Below are 18946 nucleotides of genomic sequence, written 5' to 3'. Positions count from 1 at the left end.
GCCACGAGGTGGCATGCGGGGCTTTCGCTGCTGCGCCGCGCAGCTCAGAGAGCAAGTTATTCAAGAAAAGCAGGGAGATCTTCAGTGGAATTACGTAAAACACCATTGCTATTAACATCCATCCATCCATCCTGCAAGAACAGGCTTTGATTTCCACATAAGTGGCAGGTCAGATTTAAAGTTACTGTCATATGATTGAAATAGATCTCTTATGTCAGTCAGTCAAAACAGAATGGAGAATGTGACTCATGCTTTGCAAAAAGCAGGAAGTTTGGTTTTGTTGGCACAAATTTTTAATACAGAGAGAAAATTATATAGCTGTATTGCCGTGTTTGTCTTAAGCATTCGTGAGCAACATTGTCCATGCCTTAGAGAAATGTTTCCAAACCAGAAAAGTAAGAGCTTTTAGATTACGATTGCTATTCCTTATGCCTCAGTGGTAAGGAATCTGGGAGGAATCTAGAAGAAAATGTGTACTATCCTGAAAACTGTTAGAGCCCCCCTAAAATAAAAGGCTGCAATGGGAAGACTGCTGATCAGGGACAGGGGACTGGGAGGAAATAGAAGAAAATGAGGTAATAGTCATGGGTGTGATAGGGACACTTGCACAAGGGCGTTACTGTTTTGCTTTAAGCCTAATAAACCTTCATGAACCAGCGCAAAGGTAGAAGTGCAAGTCTGTTTGTGAAGTATTCCGATACGGTGAGACTTGCTGGGGTCTGCGGTTGCTGCCTATCTGTCTGTGAGCCCCTTGAACAACTACTGGGGCAAGAGAGAAGTTGCTGTAAAAAGCACGGCACAGAACTAGTTTTTCTGCACAGTCTATAAATATAGCGGAGTTTAAAATTTAAATCTATCAGTTACCCTTCAACATGACTGTTCAAAACATGGCTACGCAAGAAAGATTAATTTAAATGGGAACAGGTGCAGGGGAGGGCTAGTGAGATGAACGAGGGAGCAGAGAGCCAAAAGTGTAAGGGAAGAATAAAAGCCTTTGGCTTGGTTTACGTAGCAAAACAGAAGGAATCTGATTGCTCTTTGTAAACATATGAATGGCTAGACACTCAAGATAGAGGAGTTATCTAAATGAAGAAAATATTAGCACAAGACCATATGGGTACAATAATAAAATGTCATTTAAGTTACATAAAAAAAATGACATGAGCCATTTGGTGTGCAGCACAAGGTAAACTCTTTCGGACTTCATTATAATGAAGTAAGTGGAAAAAAAAAATATCTCTGGATTGCAGTTCAGTGGTTGTCTGGGGAGCGGTGTTCACAACCTGACTTTGCATACATCTGGTGCTTTGAAAGAGCTATTTTTCCAACTCATCAGAAAATAAGAGGGCAAGCAGGAAGAAAAAAATTAGGTAGAAGTTTAAAAATTACAATTACAAGCAGTTTAAAAAAATCAGAGAGCCACAATTTCAAAATCAAGAGAGAAAATACACTGACAAATCCTGTTTTATTAGTAGACTGGAAAGAGTGATTAAAAATGAAACATAAATAGCCAAAATGGGGAAAGCGGGAAATAAAAAAAAAAAGTGTTGGTATAAATGAGAAGTTATGAGAAGCAGAGTAGTTATTGGAAGTGAAGCACATCAAAGGAAATCCATAGCTGGCAAGGCTAAATCCCAGAAAACCCTAGTAACGGCGCAGGCCCATTACTAGATGGACATGATTAAAACGTCAATAATGATGCAGAAGTGTTTGTTGAACATTTATGACCTATGTTTGTAAAGAAGCAGGAAGATACGTGGGTGGATTACTTAACAGTGATGTGATAAATTTCGGTCCATTAGTAACCAATGAAGCTCTGGTCTTCTAGGGATGACTGTGGCCCAGTAGGTCTGAAACAGCTGGCCGTGGAGATCCCTCGTCTGTTGGCGTTCATCTTTGGTAAACCTTGATATACTAGGGAAATTCCAGAAAGCTAAAAAAGTGCCAGGTTGGTATTTGTCTTCAGAAGGGATAGTTGCATGGTATGTAGTAAACGCAGATGTAAGAACAGTTCCTGGCTAAGTACCAGAAAAGCTGGTATGTGACTCAGATTAAAGAATTAGGAGAGCCAATCAGAGGTCCAATAGAAATCTCCTTTCTTGCTTTACGAAGAAAACAAATAATTCATTTTCCCCTGGAAAGTGTAATAAACTTTTAAAAGCATTTTTACTTAGAACTGCACAACATTTTAATGAAAAATAAAGGGTAATAAAGCATCAGTTAAGCAGATATTAAACACTGGACACAGATTTTTTTTTTTTTATAACTGGTTATAAATCATTACTGAATAAGGCTACTTCAAATGGTATCCCTCCAGGATCTTGCCTGCTATACTACACATGTACGAAATCAATACTTTCATTAGTCACTTGGAAGTAAATACAAAATCACTCCTAATACAATTTCCACATGACATCCGCATCGGCAGGGTGGTGCAATCAGGATGACAAGGGCTGTTGTTCAAAACACAGTAAACTGGGTCCGGATAAAGGGACTACCTCATAAGACAGTCAGATGCAAAGCCACCCATCTCAGGTAGGCACATGTTCACAGAGGAAGAAAAGCATCATGTTGTGTGCTCTCTAACAGCTGACCGCCAGCCTTTGCCCCGATGCCAAGGGGAGGCACACCTAGGGATACCCTGGAGCCTTTTCTACCCCTGGATACAGATGAACACAGCACCCTCATCTCCATGTTCTGAAGTGCAATGCTGAAAAAAAAACAAACAGAAAGGGGGAAGGATAAAAAAACCCTGTAATTTAAGGGCTGGAGGAGATGCCTTACAAAGAGATTTGAAGTTTGTAACTAATTTGGTTTGTTACAAAGAAGATGAAGTTGTGGCTTGATAAACAACCTACCTAGCTCTACAGGGGTGAACGCTGACACAAAAAGACTGACGGTAGCAGTGCAAGCCATGGCATGAGCCATCGCAGGCCGCAGGCCCGGAGCTGGCCTAGGCGACCGCCAGCCTGGCCGGTGAGAGCTGCCCCTCCTGCTCCCCAGGGCAAAGGCGATAACGATAACTGCCGGAAAAGGGGGAAACGGCCCCTGAAGGATGCTGGGGTGCTACCTGCTCCATTGAGGAATTAAAATCTGTTAATATATGGAGGAAGCAGGAGTTGATGGCTGCTGCGACGCTTGGCTGCTGTGCCGAGGCAGCCGCTCTCGGGCCTACCGGTCACCGTGTCCTGTCACATACACACCCACCCGCTCACCCAAGCTCGGGGCAGCCATTAACTGGGGAACGAGCTGCTGAAGGCAGCGGACGATCCCGCCGTGCCCTCTCCTGAGGGAGACAAGGCCTTCGGGAGGGGGACAGCGGCTCCGGACACCTCAACGGAGCCTGAACGCGCGGGTGTGCTCGCCCGCCCGCCCGCCGTTCCCTCAGCCCCGCCGCCGGGCGCCCTGCGCCCTTCCCGCCCGACGAGTCCATTCCGCTCCCGAGGGGTACTTTACCCGCCCGGCTCCCCAACCCCCCCCGTCCCGCGCGGCGGGTGGTGCGCGCCGCTGGCCCCGCCCAGCCCACACGGAGGAACAGCCACGTCTCCAGCCCGGCAGAGGGCTGGCCGGGAAGGGGCGGGGCCACGCCGCCCGGCTCTCCAGTCAGCAGCACGTGTGGCGCGCCGGATCCGCCAATCCCAGAGCAGGTCGGTGAATCATGCGCTTTCGATTGGTCGGAGCGGCGGTGGAGGGAGGGGAGAGAGCGGCGTGATTCCAATTGGCCCGGCGGCTCTGTTGACAAACACCTCTCCTTCCCGCCCTCTCCGCCGCCCGCACCAATCGAAGGGAAGCGGCGGGCGGAGCGGCGCGGCGCCGGCCCAATGGGCTCCCTCCCCGCCGCGAAGGGGCGGGCGGCGGTGTCAGGGGCGGTTGCGCGCCGAGTGCCGGTACGTGGCGGGCGGGGCGGGCTGCGCTGCGGCGGGTGCCCATTCCGTGGCGGCGCTGGCTGCGTTCATGTCCTAACGGCTGGTGGCGGCGGGCGAGGCGGGGCCCCTCCATGCGGGGGCCGCGGTGCCGCAGCGCTCTGGCCGCCTTCACGTTGTTGCTGCTGTTAACGGGGGTGGCGGCGGCGGCGGACGGCCCGGAGCCGCCGCCGAGCGATGCCGCGGCTGTGGAGGCCGCTTTCGGGTTAGGGGCGGCCGCCGCTCCTGCCGCTTTACCGGTCGGTTCCGCTGACGTGACGGTGGAGGACGATGAAGCCGGTGTGGCCCCCGCGGCGCCCGGCGAGCAGGAGCCTGAGGAGAGCGGCGAGGCCCGGACCGGCGGCAGGTGGGCGGGAGGGGGGGGGGGTCGGTGCTGGGGAGGGGGTTAGCGCCCGGTTTGGGGGTGCTTGGCGGGGGCTGGTGTCCCGGGGGAGACGGGGGCAGAGTCCAGGCTGGGAATCGGGGAGGGAAACGGGAAGGAGCTGCGTGGGGCCGGGGTCGCGCAGGAGGAGGTGGTGGGCCGCGGGGGAGAGCGCTTGAAGGGTCGGGAGCGGGGGGAGAGTCGGGCTGCGGGTCGTCTGTGGGGAGGGGGTGCGTGGAGAAACAAAGGTGCTGCAGGGTTGTGCGGGGCGCTGGACCCCGGGGACGGGCAGGGGACGGGTCCCGTGGTGGGGCTGGCGGTAGCGCTGCGGCCATGGAGGGGCTGTGGCGGTGAGGAGAGGAAGGGTGCTCCGGGACACCCTCCCCCCCCCCCCATCGCCAGGGGTATTCCAGCCAGCTTCCCGTCGCTCAGGGTACTTGTTCTTCCCCGCGGCTGTGAGCAGGGAGAAGGGGGGCTTCGGTTCTCAGACAAACCAGCTGCCGGGGGTTGGGGTGTGTGACTGACATCTGGCCTGACTGCTCACCCTGGTAACACCAGGTCTCTGTCGCTCCCTGACTTCTTACCGGCTGGCAGAGCTGTGCCCGCGGGAAGGAGACCCAGACCTGTAGTCCAAACTCTTCCCAGCACCTGCAGCTCACAGTTCTTTAGAGCATCGCATCCCTTTCTGTCATCCTTTCTTTTTCTTCTAAAGAGAATTCTGTTCTCCTCTTTACTTAATTGTCTGTTAAACACAGACACTGGTGTCTGCTCGAAGGGCAGCCAGACAAATTGCCAAAGTTTTGGGCTATAACAAGGGGAAATAAAGTACTTAATAACCATGTGTGGCAAGAAGCTCTGGCAAAAGGAAGATTTTAATGAATGACTCAAGTGCAGAAATGTTGCTGAGCTGATCCCAGTCTGTTTCTGAATTGGCTGCGAAGGATGAGGTGATAAGCCACAGCCAGAGTTAAACGGAAGAAGAGCATGACGAAGCGCCTACTGTATTTGAGAACCTGTTCTGAAAATGAAAAGCCCAAAGCTTTTTGTCAGTGTGCCCAAGCATCCACTTACAGCAAGAAACTGGCTGATAACTTTGCATCCTGTTTTCTTTGAGGAAAATCTATTTCCTATTAGCAACAGAATAATGCTTTTGTGTTTCAGGTCATCAAAACCCTACTTAGTTTATTGCAATTCTACTGTATTCAATTTTTAATAAGACCTTAATTTATTTAGCCCTGAAAATACTTAAACATGAATTTTATGTTTGATTGCTAGAGCTAAGTAAAATACACTGAAGATGTTCAGTTCTATAATTTAAGCCTGAGATTAAATGTAGCTGTTTGCTAATTGATTAGTGCATAGGAATAGATTTGCTGTCATCAAATGAAAATAGAATAGCTGCCATGGCAAAGCATTTACTTGCATTTCTTTTTTTTTTTCATCTGTATTTGTGAGATCTCTACTCACCTCAGCTAATTGTTCTTTAGCAATAAAATATCCATGTAATATAACAAGTCAGTATAATCTGAAAAAAAAACCAACAAAACCCAAACCTCAACTGGTTTTGCTCTAGACAAATAAATGTAGTCATCTTGGAGTTTGAGGTTTTTTTAATTGCCTGAAGAAAACATGAGGGTTAGGGAATTATCGTGCTCTTTACGTGAAGGTTTTGAATGGGAATAGCTGGTTAGAGTTCAAGTTTGACTAACGGTCCTATTTGCAGTGTCCCAAATGGCTGTTGAGGGTGTTAGGATTGGTTGTTTGTTTTCAAACTGAAACAGGAATAGTGGTAAATTTTGTACAAAAGCGATGATAAATTCTGCTTTGTTTTTCTAACAAAATCAACTTATTTGAATAGATACATTTTTTTTTTTTTCACCGTGAAAGGGTGTAGATGAGCTAAATGAGCGTTCTTCCTCGATCCTGTTTACCTCTTCCCTTGCAATCTTAGCCCTTTTATTCTGTTCATAGGTAAATCAGATACTTTCATTTCTGTAAAGTAGAAGGGAGCTCAGACCACTTGATCTCAACAAGTGAGCTGTGCTCACGATGGGATGTAAACAGCGGTTTTAAGGCCCAGGGCTGGGCTTTTGTCCATATACGTGGAAGTCTGTAGTAGATATTTTGCACAGTTTCAGGAAGGAACATTAGAACTGCATTTCAATAACAAGCTCATGTCTGTAAGCAAAAGAGGAAAGGAAATGGTAAGAAAACATTTTCATTTAACCATAGAGGCTGTTTGTAGATAGTCAGGGTGGGGGAAGTACATCCAGATGTGTGTTCATGTTGACAATGCGCAAATAAAATCTGACTACAGTATTGGCGTAGCCTCTGCCAGCTGCTGTGATTACAGGTACCTTTGTACGCACTGTCCTGTACTCGCCCCTTGTTCTTGTCCTTCTGCTGGCCTCCTGTAAGGGCCCAGAAGGGATTTTCTTCTCCTCCGTCACTTGGTTCATAGTATGTTCTGGAGCAGTAGCTAGAGGCAAGGTGAAGTTTGTAAGTGTCTTCATCGTTTTGCTGATGCTTGTTTTTCAGGTGCCCGGTTGATGGTTGCTGGGGTTTAAGTAAAGGTAGTTTGGATTGATTCCTTTCTGTATTTTTGTTGTTGTTCTGGTCCAGGTTTGTGGAGACTGTTGCAATTCTGGGTTTGTGTTGGTAGGGTTTTATTCTTGCTCTAGTACCTGTGTGATGTGATTCACTCTCTAGTACAGTTGGTGATTTACTTTCAACAAATGTCTCGCCATTTGAGGAATTTGCAGCTTTGATGCTGTTTGTCCTCCTCTCTTCCTTGCCATTATAGTTGTGACCTTTGATCTTTTTAACTTTGACCTTAAGTTCAGTAATGTTTTGTGGTTTGTGTGGGATGCAGAATCCAGGTCTGGGTTGGTGGTGTTCTTAGAAAACTTGTATGTTGTTGGAAGCTGGCTTCTTTGGTCAAGGTAGTTCTGAAGCTGGAGGTGGTGTTGATACAGCCAGTGATAAGGTCTTGTTTTGCAGAAAATAAGAGTTTATCAGGCTTAACCAAAAAGAAGCTAAGGCAGGAATGCCTTTTCCTTGCAACTTGTCGAGTAGGTGTCCCAAAGATGCATCCAAAATACCGCTACTTCAGTTTAATATAGTGGAATTTTTTGGTCCTAACCAATTCAGCCAGCAAACTGATGGCCAAAAGGATGGCTCTTCAGTCTTGAATCGTAGCCACATTCTACTGGTGTTCATAAGAATTTGCTGTAAGAATTGGGCATAACACACTGCAGTAAACTTATGATGGCACTGTGGGGTGACAACAAGCAAGTTGCCTGCCTGTTTCTAAGCGCTGAAATAGTTTGTTGAAGTAGTTTCCTAAATCGCTTTTATCAGGATGTGTTAATCCAGTGCTTGATTGTACTGCCTGAAAGATGGGAAGATGTCTTGTCACCGCTTTGTACTCTCAGTATGCAAAGCTGCAGGCATTGGACTCTCACAGAGAAAAGGGAAACCTTGAAAAAAAGGAAAATCTGGTCATGAGAAAGTATAAAACTAGCATGCACCTGTAGACAAACTGCATATATTCCACCAACTAGAGTTCAAGTGACAGGATTTTAACTTGCTGGAGTCAGAGATGAGAGAACAGATGTTAATCTATAGAAAAATAAGTAACAAAGGATTTTATTACAAGTGTAAGGATTTTTAGCAATTTTTTTTCTGACACATAGGATTATTGTTGAAGAGCAGGATGAAGATGGGACCAAAACTGTGACTATTTAGTTCAAAATGAGTTGCTCATTAGAAAAAGCAGAAAGAAATGAATGCTTTTCTTGCCCCTAGTTCCAGTTCTACAGGTAGCCACATGTGAGATTTAGCAAGGTATAGCCAAGCCCGTACTGTTCCTGTGTCTCATCCAAGTGTTTGCTCAGTAGGTGGAGTTTGTGAAACAAAGAAAGTCCATTACAGAGCTGGTGGCCAAGGGGACTAATAAAGAGTGCCGCTGCACCCAAGAGAAATCGGGATTTTTAGGGTATATGGAAGCGGTTGGTTAAACCAGTTTCTCAAAGTGTGTGCTGTTGGTACAAAGGTTCCCTCTGAAGTATGATTTTTTAATTATTATTATTATTATTTTCCCCCTTTCCTAATCAGCTAAACTTAAAACCTAAGTACGGTTCCACCATGGTTTGAGTGACCGGAGGTCATGATGCAGGTACAGTTTCCAAAACTGCCCTCTTGGGTGGTGTTGGTGAGGCTGAAATAATGAGATAACCCTTGGGGAAAGCTGGGTTTGCATCTGGTGGGGAAAGGTAAGGTACAAAGGCATAAAACATTTGTTACTTGAGGGTGAAGCCGAGCAGGCAGAATGAGATAAAGGAGAACAGTTGGAGTAGATGGGAAGGAAACATTTCACAGTGCGATTTTAGGATTTTTCTTCTCAACAGTGTTGCTGTCAAAATTCCCTCCGTTTTTATAACCTAGTTGTCAGCTGGATCAACATAAAATTTAAATAGACCCACTTGGAGCAGTATTTTTATGCAATGCTAGAGGGCTTCAGATGAATTCTGTTACCATGAAGCAAACAGATTCTACTAAATGTGTGTCCAAGGCCTCTAATGTGCAAGCACTTGTTTGCAGTGCTGGAGAATAGACAGTCTCCTGCAATCCGGTTTATTATTAACCCGGTCTTGGTTTCTGTACAGTTGGAGTAATTATATGTACTCAGCTTATAAAACTTCATGTAATTCTACTGTTCAAATATTTGCACAATTGGTATTTTTCTAACAGTTTCTTAAACTAAGATTTTGGAGGAGTGTGATGGTTGGCCACCTTTGGAAGTAGGAGCTGCTACGTTATTTTTGGCGCAGGCTAAAGCTGTATTTAATTTTCTATTTATCAACAATATGGTGCTATAGTACAGTGTAAGGGCCTATAAAATGTGTGGGTTACTTTTACATGTAAAACTGCAATGTTTTACGTGACCTTTGTTATAGGTGATGTAATAAGTTGCTGTCCTTGAACTTGTTTTTAAGATCATTATTTTAGTTTTTTCCCTTTTTAAAATGACAGCCCCCATCATTTCCGCCGGGAACTTCAGCTTTCTACCCCGACGACTTTGGGCAGTGGGATGTATTTGGCTTCAGTTCTACACAACAATTTAGTGTCCCTTATTGTTTAAAGTGGTGATTCATATACATGTCTTTGTGTGCATTACCTCCCCCTTGCTCTTTCACCCCTGCCCAAAATCTTTAATCTACCCATGGAGTTTATTTGCACAGTTCCTTGTTGTCATTGCACCCAAGCTCTGTAAAGGTCCTTCTGGGTCAGTGGATCCAGCCCGCTTCTGCTCCAGCTCTCTGTGAAGTGATCAAGCTCCCCTCCCACAGCCTTTGAAGTTTGGGGAGCCTGCTGCGAGCCAAAACTGCCAGCACATCCCAGCTTTTCAGGTCAGAGTGAAAGAATCTTCAAGGGGAAAAAAAAAAAAAGTCCCTTCAAAAATGCCTTATCAGCGTTCTGTCTCTGTGGTGTTCAGGTTTTTTGTTTGGATTTTTTTTTGGCTTGTTTTTATTTTAATGCTTGAATTCTAGCCCAGTCAGAAATGCTTATTCTGATTGTGCTGCTTCGGAAGAAAGCAATATTTACGAAAACTGAAGAGCTTCGGGCGCTGTAGAAATCACCAGCTAGCTTGCTGTTACCACACGTCCCGGGACAGACCGGCTACTGAAAGCCTGAGCTGCGTACGGCAGTTTGCTTGCTTTGCTCTCTGCAGACCTTGGAGGTCGTTTCCAGTGTCCTGTGTATGCCTTAGGCAAGACTTGTTTTATTCTAAGGCTCATGAGATCTCCAGAATTTCCATGTTTCAGCCAGAGGTATTGAAAACTTAGTTGCGACTTAGTATTTCTGACATACTGATTTGCTGGGCTGATAGTTTCTGGCTTAGGTTGTTTTGAAAGGATATATTTCTGGGGACAGGGAAAAAATAGGAAATACACTGTTCATATCAGTATCTCAAAAGAAGATGATCTCATTCAGCGTTGTAGTGGTAACATCTGCATGTGAGAGCAAGAAGTCAACTATCTTTCCCTGAAACTGAAACTGTCTTACAGCATGGAAATTAGTTAATGACTTCCAGCCAGGGACTTCAACTTTTCTCCTCTCTCTCGTTGGTCTGGGGAGAGCTACCATATCAAATTGCTGTTTTACAGAATATATAGACTTAACTCTACAGTTGGAGTTGCACTCTACTAAATATAGAAAGCAGCTAACAGAGAAACTCCATGTGGTTGTGGTTTTGACTGTGAATGCTTCCGACTTGCAGATCTCTAGTAATTATCAGCACTTTGGATGGACGAATTGCTGCGCTGGATCCAGAAAACAGCGGGAGAAAACAGTGGGATCTGGATGTGGGATCAGGTTCTCTTGTGTCGTCCAGCCTCAGTAAACCAGAGGTAAGGCTTCATCTCTTTCCTGACTAAATCTTTAAAACCAGAATTTTCTATAATAAAATGAATGCAACTTCCTCCATATGTGATAAATGTTAAATAATGAACAAACGCAGTATGGATAAAGTTTGATAGCTATTCTCAAACTTTTTTTTTTTTGGAGTCCTTACATCGTGTTGCGTTTCAAACTAGTTTGTGTCAGCATTTTAGTCCTGCAGTTGACATATGTGATAACTATCAAACTAGATGATGTAACTGAGTTTGGGAATTGTATGCACTTTCTGATTGAAAACAAGTTACTTGTAATTTGAAGCGAGTGAAAGGATCATCTGCTTTTTATTACTAGAGTGTGTTTTGGCGAGTACTGGCTTTTTTATTTCCCTTCAAGAAAAGCACAAGTCCTTGCGACTTAATCAACGAACAAAGGATGGTTGGTTTTTTTTATATACTAGATAAGCGGGTTGCCTGTGAAATACAATGTGTAGCAATGAAACAAAGCGCTGAAGGTCACCTTGAAGTACCGAGTGGAAAAGAGTTGCATCACTTCCTGCTGATGAAGTGCAAGAGGGGAGATCTAAAGAGTTAAATTTCTTGTTTGGTCCTGTTTCCACCATCAGTTTAAATAAACTTAGGCTAGAAATTAGAAGGAAGTTTTTTTTCCTTTTTTTTTTTTTTTTTTCCCCCTCCTGCACTGAAGAAGTGAGATCGATGAGTCATTCTCTCCTAGAGTTAGGAGAAATAAATACACCAACCAAGGGATAGTTTGTGGTGATGACAAGCGCACGGTCCTTCCCTGTCATGGTTGGTTGGATTTGAAGACCAGTCCTATATTGCGTTTTTGCATGATGAGCATCGAAGAATGAAAGCTGAATTCAGGGGTGTTCAGACTGTACGAGCTTCTTGCTTTTGGTTCTTTGCTGTCTGTCTACGTGACCTCTGTTTCGGTATAGAGAGGTCTAAGGAAAGATTTGGTCTGTTGCTGTGGTGGTGTAAGTATGACAGCTAGTAATAAGTACCTCAGACTGATTGTAAAAATAATATAAATATTAACTTCCGTTCTTTTGTTTCTGGGAGATAATTTTATTTATGAATGCAACTTTTTGAGTCTTGTTCAGATACATGAATATGAAAACTGTAAAGAGTTCCGTAAAACAGAAAGTGTCAGTTATAAACTGATCCCTCGCAAATGTTTTCAACACTGGATACTTAAAATATTATTCTGCTATCTGTTGCTGCCAGTAGTTGCTAATGACCACTGTGAAAACAGAACAACCAGTTATAAAACACCCATTTGAAATCTGTGCAAATATAAACTTCATTTTTCGTGACAAATCAAGCCGAGGTTTTTAAATATTTTGAGAATGCAAGCATTTAATACTATACAAGTGTTTTTTTGCAAATCTTGACTTCGTCACTCAACTGATCTGTTGAGAGTTATGATCTTTTTTCCACTGTGATATGACTGTAGAAACTAAAGACTGGTGCTTAGATACACAAACTGTAGTTTGTCCAAGGAATATTTAATTCCCTTTTGTGGCTACAAGTCAGTAGGTTGTGGGAGTCATAAAAATACACTTTTAAGGAGCGTTTGTTATGTAAATAGGAAGTTTTCAGATGGGCTTTCAAATTGTTTCATTTCTACAACTGTGGCCAAAGACACTGATGGATTTTGGCAGCTAAGATGCAGAGCCTACGAGAGAACTAATTTTGGAAGAAAAACTTCATTCTGGCCTTTTAGAAGCGGTTAAGCATTATGAATATAGCCCTTTTTAGACTCACTGTCATGTAAACAAATGCTGTTAAGATAAGACAGAGTTTAGCAAAAAAACAAAAGTGATGAATACGTTTCACTTCAACATTTAGATATTTATTTTAAACATTTAAATGTTTAAGTGTTTAATCTGCTGTCAGTATCAGCTGAAAGACTTCAAGCAGTGGATCTAGGCACTACTTGAGTGAGTGTTTGGCCTCATTAAAGCTTTTGGGACAGTTCTGGTTTGGGTCAAAATATTGAATTCATTAAAGTCTGTCATCTCCCCACTCTACAGTATTTTCTCTCCAATTTGGGCACATGGCATGTTAAGTTTTACTCTCTCAAGGTAACTATTGAGGCTTTTCCTTCTTCCAATATTTCTGAGGTAAGAATGGTCTCTGTGCTTGCAACCACAATATTACATTCATAATAAACCAAGATCATTATGTAAGCTGTTAACCTACATCTTCTTGCAAGAAATGGCAGATGAGAAATTCTTTTTTTTTGTTTACAGTTGCAGTGTTAAAGATTTGTCTTCTTTCAGTGAGGAAAGTGTGTGCTGCTGTGTCTTAGTTGTTTCGATGTGTTTTTTTTTAAACTGTGGTGGGTGAGAGTGCAGTGAACTGTACTTCCAGGTCCTGGTGCAAAAGCATCGATTTAATTTCCAGGTGCCTTTTAAGAAAAGACATTAGATCTTCAAACTTTCAGTGTTTAATAGAACAGTACTCACTTCCTTTGCCGAAATGTAAAATGTCAGCTTGGCTGTCTGGAGCTCACGTGTTAATTAAGAAAGCGAGGTAGTAAAATTTCAAATGTTCCAGCAGCTCTGTCAAACACTTCAGATCTTGAAACTACTGCTTAAATCACTGACAAGTGAGATGTTCATCATTTGTCATGTGAACAGATCAATTAGAAAGGAAAGGCTGCTGAACTACTAATTGCGTGTCTGGGTAACTCAAATGGTAAAATTAACTCTTGACTCTCAGCTCCGACATAAACAATCATGGTCAGGGTGCCGGTGCTGAAAAGGCCTTTCGGGATAAGGATTTAAAAACTTTACTCCCCTATCCATTGCGGTAAGATGAAGAGCTGTTCTCTATTAAAGCTGTATGTTTACAATTCCCAGATTTCTTGTTACTTGCACGTAAAGTCTGCTTTCTAAAGATCATGGTAAAGTCATTGAATCTCAACTTTTCTAAAAGGGAGCTTACTTTTAATGAAAACACTTTAATTTAAGATTTAGCTTTGTGATGAATACATCATCTGTACTTGGAATACTTTTGGAAGAATCAGTCTGTTAAAATAATGATGCTTAATGATAGTGGAAATAGAGAACTGTCACTCAAGCAGAGGAAATGGTTCGTAGCACATCATTATGAAACTGTTGTCATTTACTAACGAGGGTGACATGTCCTCTTACCTGCATAGCTTTATACTAAATTACTTAATGGACTTCAGCCTCTTTCTTTTATGAGGATCTATTATATGAGAGAAATTAAAGTGTGAACTTGCCTGTATATTAAAATGACTGGCCAGTGGTGGCTAGCATGGCTGGTGGAACAGGGGGAGGCTGGAGAGGAAATGGAGACAGGAAAAAGCCTACTGTGGAACGGACAAGTGGTAGAGATACTCCTCTGGAAACGCTGGTAGCTGATGTCTGGTGAGAAAGGAAAAAGTAAGCGGTATACTTGATGGTGATGATGTGAGAGTAACAGCTTGCAAAGACATTGGTGACCGTGAGAAAATTTGTCTTTGCACTGTCAGGAGCGCTGCGGGAGTTCAGCCTGACGGCACGGCTCCAGCGTAGCAGTGCCAGGGCTCTGGGCAGAGGCTACACAGGGGTGTGCTCCATAAATGTAACTGCGTTGGCTCATGATTTGACCGTTCCAGACTAATCCCTAAGTAAGCATCTTAATTCCTTATTTGAGAGATTGGGGATCACGGGACAAAATGAGTTTCAGTCCACAAAGCTGACATTTGTAGCAGTCATAGTAAACATACCGCAGTATCCTGGAAAAATGAAGTAATTGGATTATGTCCTGTCACAAAATCTGTCCACATCCTTATCCCTCTAAAAGCTTTCAAAATCTTTGAATTGCATTGTATATATATTAAATTCTTGCCATTTTTTTCTTGTGATAGCCACATAAAATAAACTTTTCTGCAAACTCGGACATCTGTGACATCCTTGGGCATAAAAGTGACATATTTTTATGGAATAGCCCAGTATTTTTTTTTCTTTTTTTTCCTGCTGTGGAGGTGCAAAGAAATTTTATAATGAATTCAACTGAAAACTGATTGCGTTGTAGGCAAAGTGAACCAATAGATATCTTTAGCATATTGTTCCTTTTTTTGCCCTTTGGAGAGGACTGATACCTGCAGCAGTGAGTTGGGAAGGGATTTTGAAATCTCTAAAGCTCCACTGGTGACAGAATTGAATGTATGGTATGAATGTATCTTTTTTTTCCCCTTGTTTTTATCAGCATCATAAACAGTTTTAAATTTTCAGTGCTTTATTTCTTTTGGGGAATCACTAAGTTGTGCTGTGAAGCGTCCAGGCACCTGGGAATTACTTTAAGATACTGACTGCCTGCTCTTTCCTGCACATTGGATAAGGCAAAATTTGTACCCAGTCAAGGCAGAGAAGAGCCAAAAGCTGTCCTGGGTTGTTTTGGGAACACAGGAAGAAGTTCAGTCACTCTTATCCTTGAGTCTCTTACACTTTGGTGCAGAAAAAGTTGCAAAACCAACGCTGAAGCAGGTCAGGGCAAGACAGGAGGTCAAAATGCCCTCTGGGGGCATTGTGATTTCTGGGTTCTTTTATGTGCCCCCCAGGAGACTGGGGAAGGGTCAATAATTCAAGTATCTCTTTGAAAGATAAATCTTGTGATACCAGTTTTAGGAAAGTCACAGCCACCAGTTAGGGCACCCCTACAGCAGCATTTTATTAGCCTGAATTAAAATTAGGTTTTTGTTTGATCCATGGCTTTCTGCTTTTGCTTTTCAGTGAAGCCATTGCCTGTAAATATAATCCAGCAAAAAGCTGATATGTTTGTTTTGAGCTTGGGTGGGGAATGCTTAAGACTGTCGGTCAGACTTGTTTGAGTACTTTCACTTAAAAGGTTATTACAGCAGCTGCTGAATGCAACGCTGAAGATTATGAATTTCTGTTAAACCTGTATAAATCTGTTGTGACTCTGCTAACAGTCACTGGACAAAGAAAAAGGAGACTTGTTTCAAACAACACAAAACATCCTGAGAAAATGGCTTTCTCTCTAGATTCTGCTTAAAAATGAATGACTCTGCCTTGCTCACTGGTGTTAATCTTAACTTTTAATGTATTTGTGCATCTTAAAATGTCTGGCACAGGGCACACCAGCAACAGAAGCAATCTTTCCTGCTTAGCGCTTGGAAGAGTCTGTGTGCACCATACAGGCTGCTTGCAGGAGCAAATGCTGTGCCGTGGGGTCAGACTTCCATGTACAGAGAATAACAAGTTGATTCTCTTAAGCCTGAAAGCACGTGCAAAACTTTCTAGCGGTAGTATTTTGCGACCCATTGTAAAGCCTCAAATCGCTGTAAATCACTGGACTTGTTATTGAGGTGACTACTCTGGGGAAGATCTGTTTCCTTACAGGTAAGGAGGTATGGTTTTAGTTTTCTACTAGCATACTAGTAGAATTCCTTGTGTCCTGTAGCTCATCTTTACTTTTGTGTGCTCCTGGGACAGCTGTAGGGCCACCGGATGCTCCAACAGCAGAGGTATCATTCCTGTAGAGGAAGGCTGGGGCATTGTCCAGTTTTCCATCGTACAGGTTTTCTGTAATAGGAATGGAATTAAACTGTACTGAGCGAAATACAAGATGTGGGGATTGATAACGACAATTTTGTTGGAGGGTGGAGGTGCCCAGTTTAAAACTGAAAATGCTGTTGACAAAGAGATCCCGTGACAGGTTATCAGCTGCCATCTCAATTTCTCTACAGGAGAAGGAAATGTGACCCTGTGGTGCCTGCGGGGAGAGAGAGAGAGAGAGATATTAGTGTCTTAAATGGTCCTGGAAAAGCTCACAATGAATAAGAAGTGAGTGTCCAGAATTGTACTTCAAAGGAAGATAAATTCTAATTGCGATTGAGGCAGAGAAGGCTGGCTAGGGCTGTCGAGGGAAGTGGAGCCTGTGTTTTGCAAGCGGAGAATAAATGTGATTGCTCTTTAACTACGCAGATGTATGATGATTCCTGATGGCACAAGCAGATCTTTTCACTTCTGCTGCTGGAAATATGCACGATGTGTGTGGCCATACAGAGGTGACAGGCTGGGGAAACTTGCTGGAGAGAGCTGTGGATTTCTGAGTACAGATCACTGCTGCTTTCTTGGTGAAAAGAAAAATAAAATTTAATTCTCCTGAAAACAAACTTCTAATGATGTTTAGTGGACAAAAAGTCATTGGCAAAAGGCTGATTGTTTTAAAATATTTGGATAGCTAGAAGTTATGCTTTTCTAGGAAGTGCAACCAACCTTTTTAATGTGAAGTGGTAAAGCTGTGGAGAAGGGGAGTTGCTGATGGATGCCTGAGCCGAGTTACTGGATGCAGCTCTGTGATTTTGGAAGGGGTGGCAAGTAGGGCTGTCGCTTAGACAAGTGATCTCACGTATTTATCGAAACTGCACATCTTCAAAGACAGTCATCTTAGTTCAGTGTCTTGTTCAATTAAAAAAAAAACCAAAAGACTTCCTGTTAACTGCAGCTTGGTGGCTTTCTTGCTGACACTTGATGGCATTAGCTCTGATAAAGTGCTGATGTGTACTCTAACTCGCACTGTATGGATGTTTGAGGGGGTGACAGCTTCCGTTACGAGACACGTGGGAGCTGTGGAGCGAGATCTTGTGGCTGGTATGATACAGGAGCTCTTGGCCCCAGTCCTCGCAAGCGATGCTCTGCCTTGAGCAAAGCCAGGAAAGTTTTTTGAGTCACTCTGGGCTAATGTATCACCATCTGCCACACTCAGACGTGGTCAAAATGCAATGCTGCCAATCTTGGAAAGAATGTTTACCATCAGCTCGCTGTCTCTAGGCTGTCTCTGTTGTTTAGTTATCTTTATAGTAGCTTGTAATTTAATTACATATGGTACACTGCATGTTTTGTATTGGCTGTTAAGCAGTTCTGGTGTTTACAGATACTAAAATGGATCAGCTCTAGCAAAGCCTAGACAAATACCTATTTCAGCACAGGGAATGGATAACTTAGGTATTTGGAGCTCAGCTGTCCAGAACACAACAGAGTGATTTACTCTGCCCTAAGGCCTTTCTGAGCTTTCAGCCTGCGTCTTTATCTGTAAAAGAAAGTGCCTGTTTCAAGTGCTAGGCATTTTAGACAGTTTAGCAAATCATTCCTCTAGCAGTGCAGCCACTGACATCTCATTTCCGAATTTCTCTGGACTTTGTCCTCCATAGGCAGGTAACTATTAATCTTTCTGTCAGAGTCACCGCGTGTTACTAGGGTGCGGTGCCCTCTACTTTCTTTGCACCCTTGAAGGAGGAGACTGTGCATTTGCCATGTTCTGTTCTTCTCCTGAACTGGGCTCTGCTTTCCCATAGGAGCTGCTCTGTGACTTAATTTTTTGAGACATGTGGACTCTGTGTCCTTATCTAAAAAAGCCCCCCGTCCAGGCAGGGCTGGAGATGTTCATTTTAAGGAGCTCAGTGATGGGCTCAGTAGCAGCAGCTCCGATTTGTCTCAGAAAGGGCTGCTCTTAACTTCCAGAAGACTGTTGCAGTCTTGTCTTTATTAATAAAACTTACCGCACTAAAGAGGGGGATGGAATAATGTCAAAATAAAGTCTTTCTTAAAGCACTGTGAGGTTTTTTATTATTATTATTAAGGAGAACAGTTTTTAAAAGTCTGTTACCATGGCAGCAGAGCAGGCTGGCATCTCTGTAGTCAAAATCCCAAATCTGGTTTGACTATGATTAAAGTAACGGCGGTATTTTAGTTCGCTAGTCTTCAGAAGAAGGGTCTGTTTGATTGCACAGCAAACGGTACTGGGGACCTGGTCCAGTTTGGAGCTGGAGCAGGGTAGTTAACACACTGCGGTTCCACTGTTTCCCTGCATGGCTGCTCAAGGGAGGGCAGAGGACAGGGTAGGACTCATTCTTTTAATGGCAAACTTAAGACAAACAAGATACTGTGCCCCTGATACTGGAAAGGAGAGTATCATTCTCAGGCTGCTGGGTTGATTTTTGCACTGTTTGTGTGAAGAACTAAACAAACAAAAAACAAAAAACCCCACCAGTTTTGTCAGGACCCTAGTAGCATACACCCGATCAGATTTTAAGATCTGAAGCGTAGAATCATGACAGAGATGCTAACTATAGTCATCTATTAAAGTTGCCGGAAGGATGTTGCAGTTGTTGCTTTGAGGAGAGAGACAAAGAGTTTTCAAATGAGTTCTTTAGCGCTCATCCGCGCACGGGTTTACAGCATCACTTCGTGTGCTCATTGTAC

General features: G+C 43.5%; 1 protein-coding gene across 1 annotated transcript in view; it reads left to right on the top strand.

Annotated features, from left to right (window-relative positions):
- Positions 1–3947: 3947 nt before the first annotated feature.
- The window catches only part of EIF2AK3 (eukaryotic translation initiation factor 2 alpha kinase 3), a 43741-nt gene continuing 28742 nt past the window's right edge, over positions 3948–18946 (top strand). Inside the window, exons 1-2 of the mRNA XM_086747447.1 lie at positions 3948–4269; positions 10568–10697. Coding sequence (XP_086603573.1) covers positions 3998–4269; positions 10568–10697 — 402 coding nt within the window. The 5' untranslated portion in view covers positions 3948–3997. The remainder of the gene's footprint in view (positions 4270–10567; positions 10698–18946) is intronic.

This window comes from Chlamydotis macqueenii, chromosome 4, assembly GCF_036417535.1.
Source record: "Chlamydotis macqueenii isolate bChlMac1 chromosome 4, bChlMac1.mat, whole genome shotgun sequence".
NCBI classification, from domain to species: Eukaryota; Metazoa; Chordata; class Aves; order Otidiformes; family Otididae; genus Chlamydotis; species Chlamydotis macqueenii.
The sequence above is the reverse complement of the archived record's forward strand: the minus strand, read 5'-3'. Positions and strand labels throughout refer to the sequence as shown.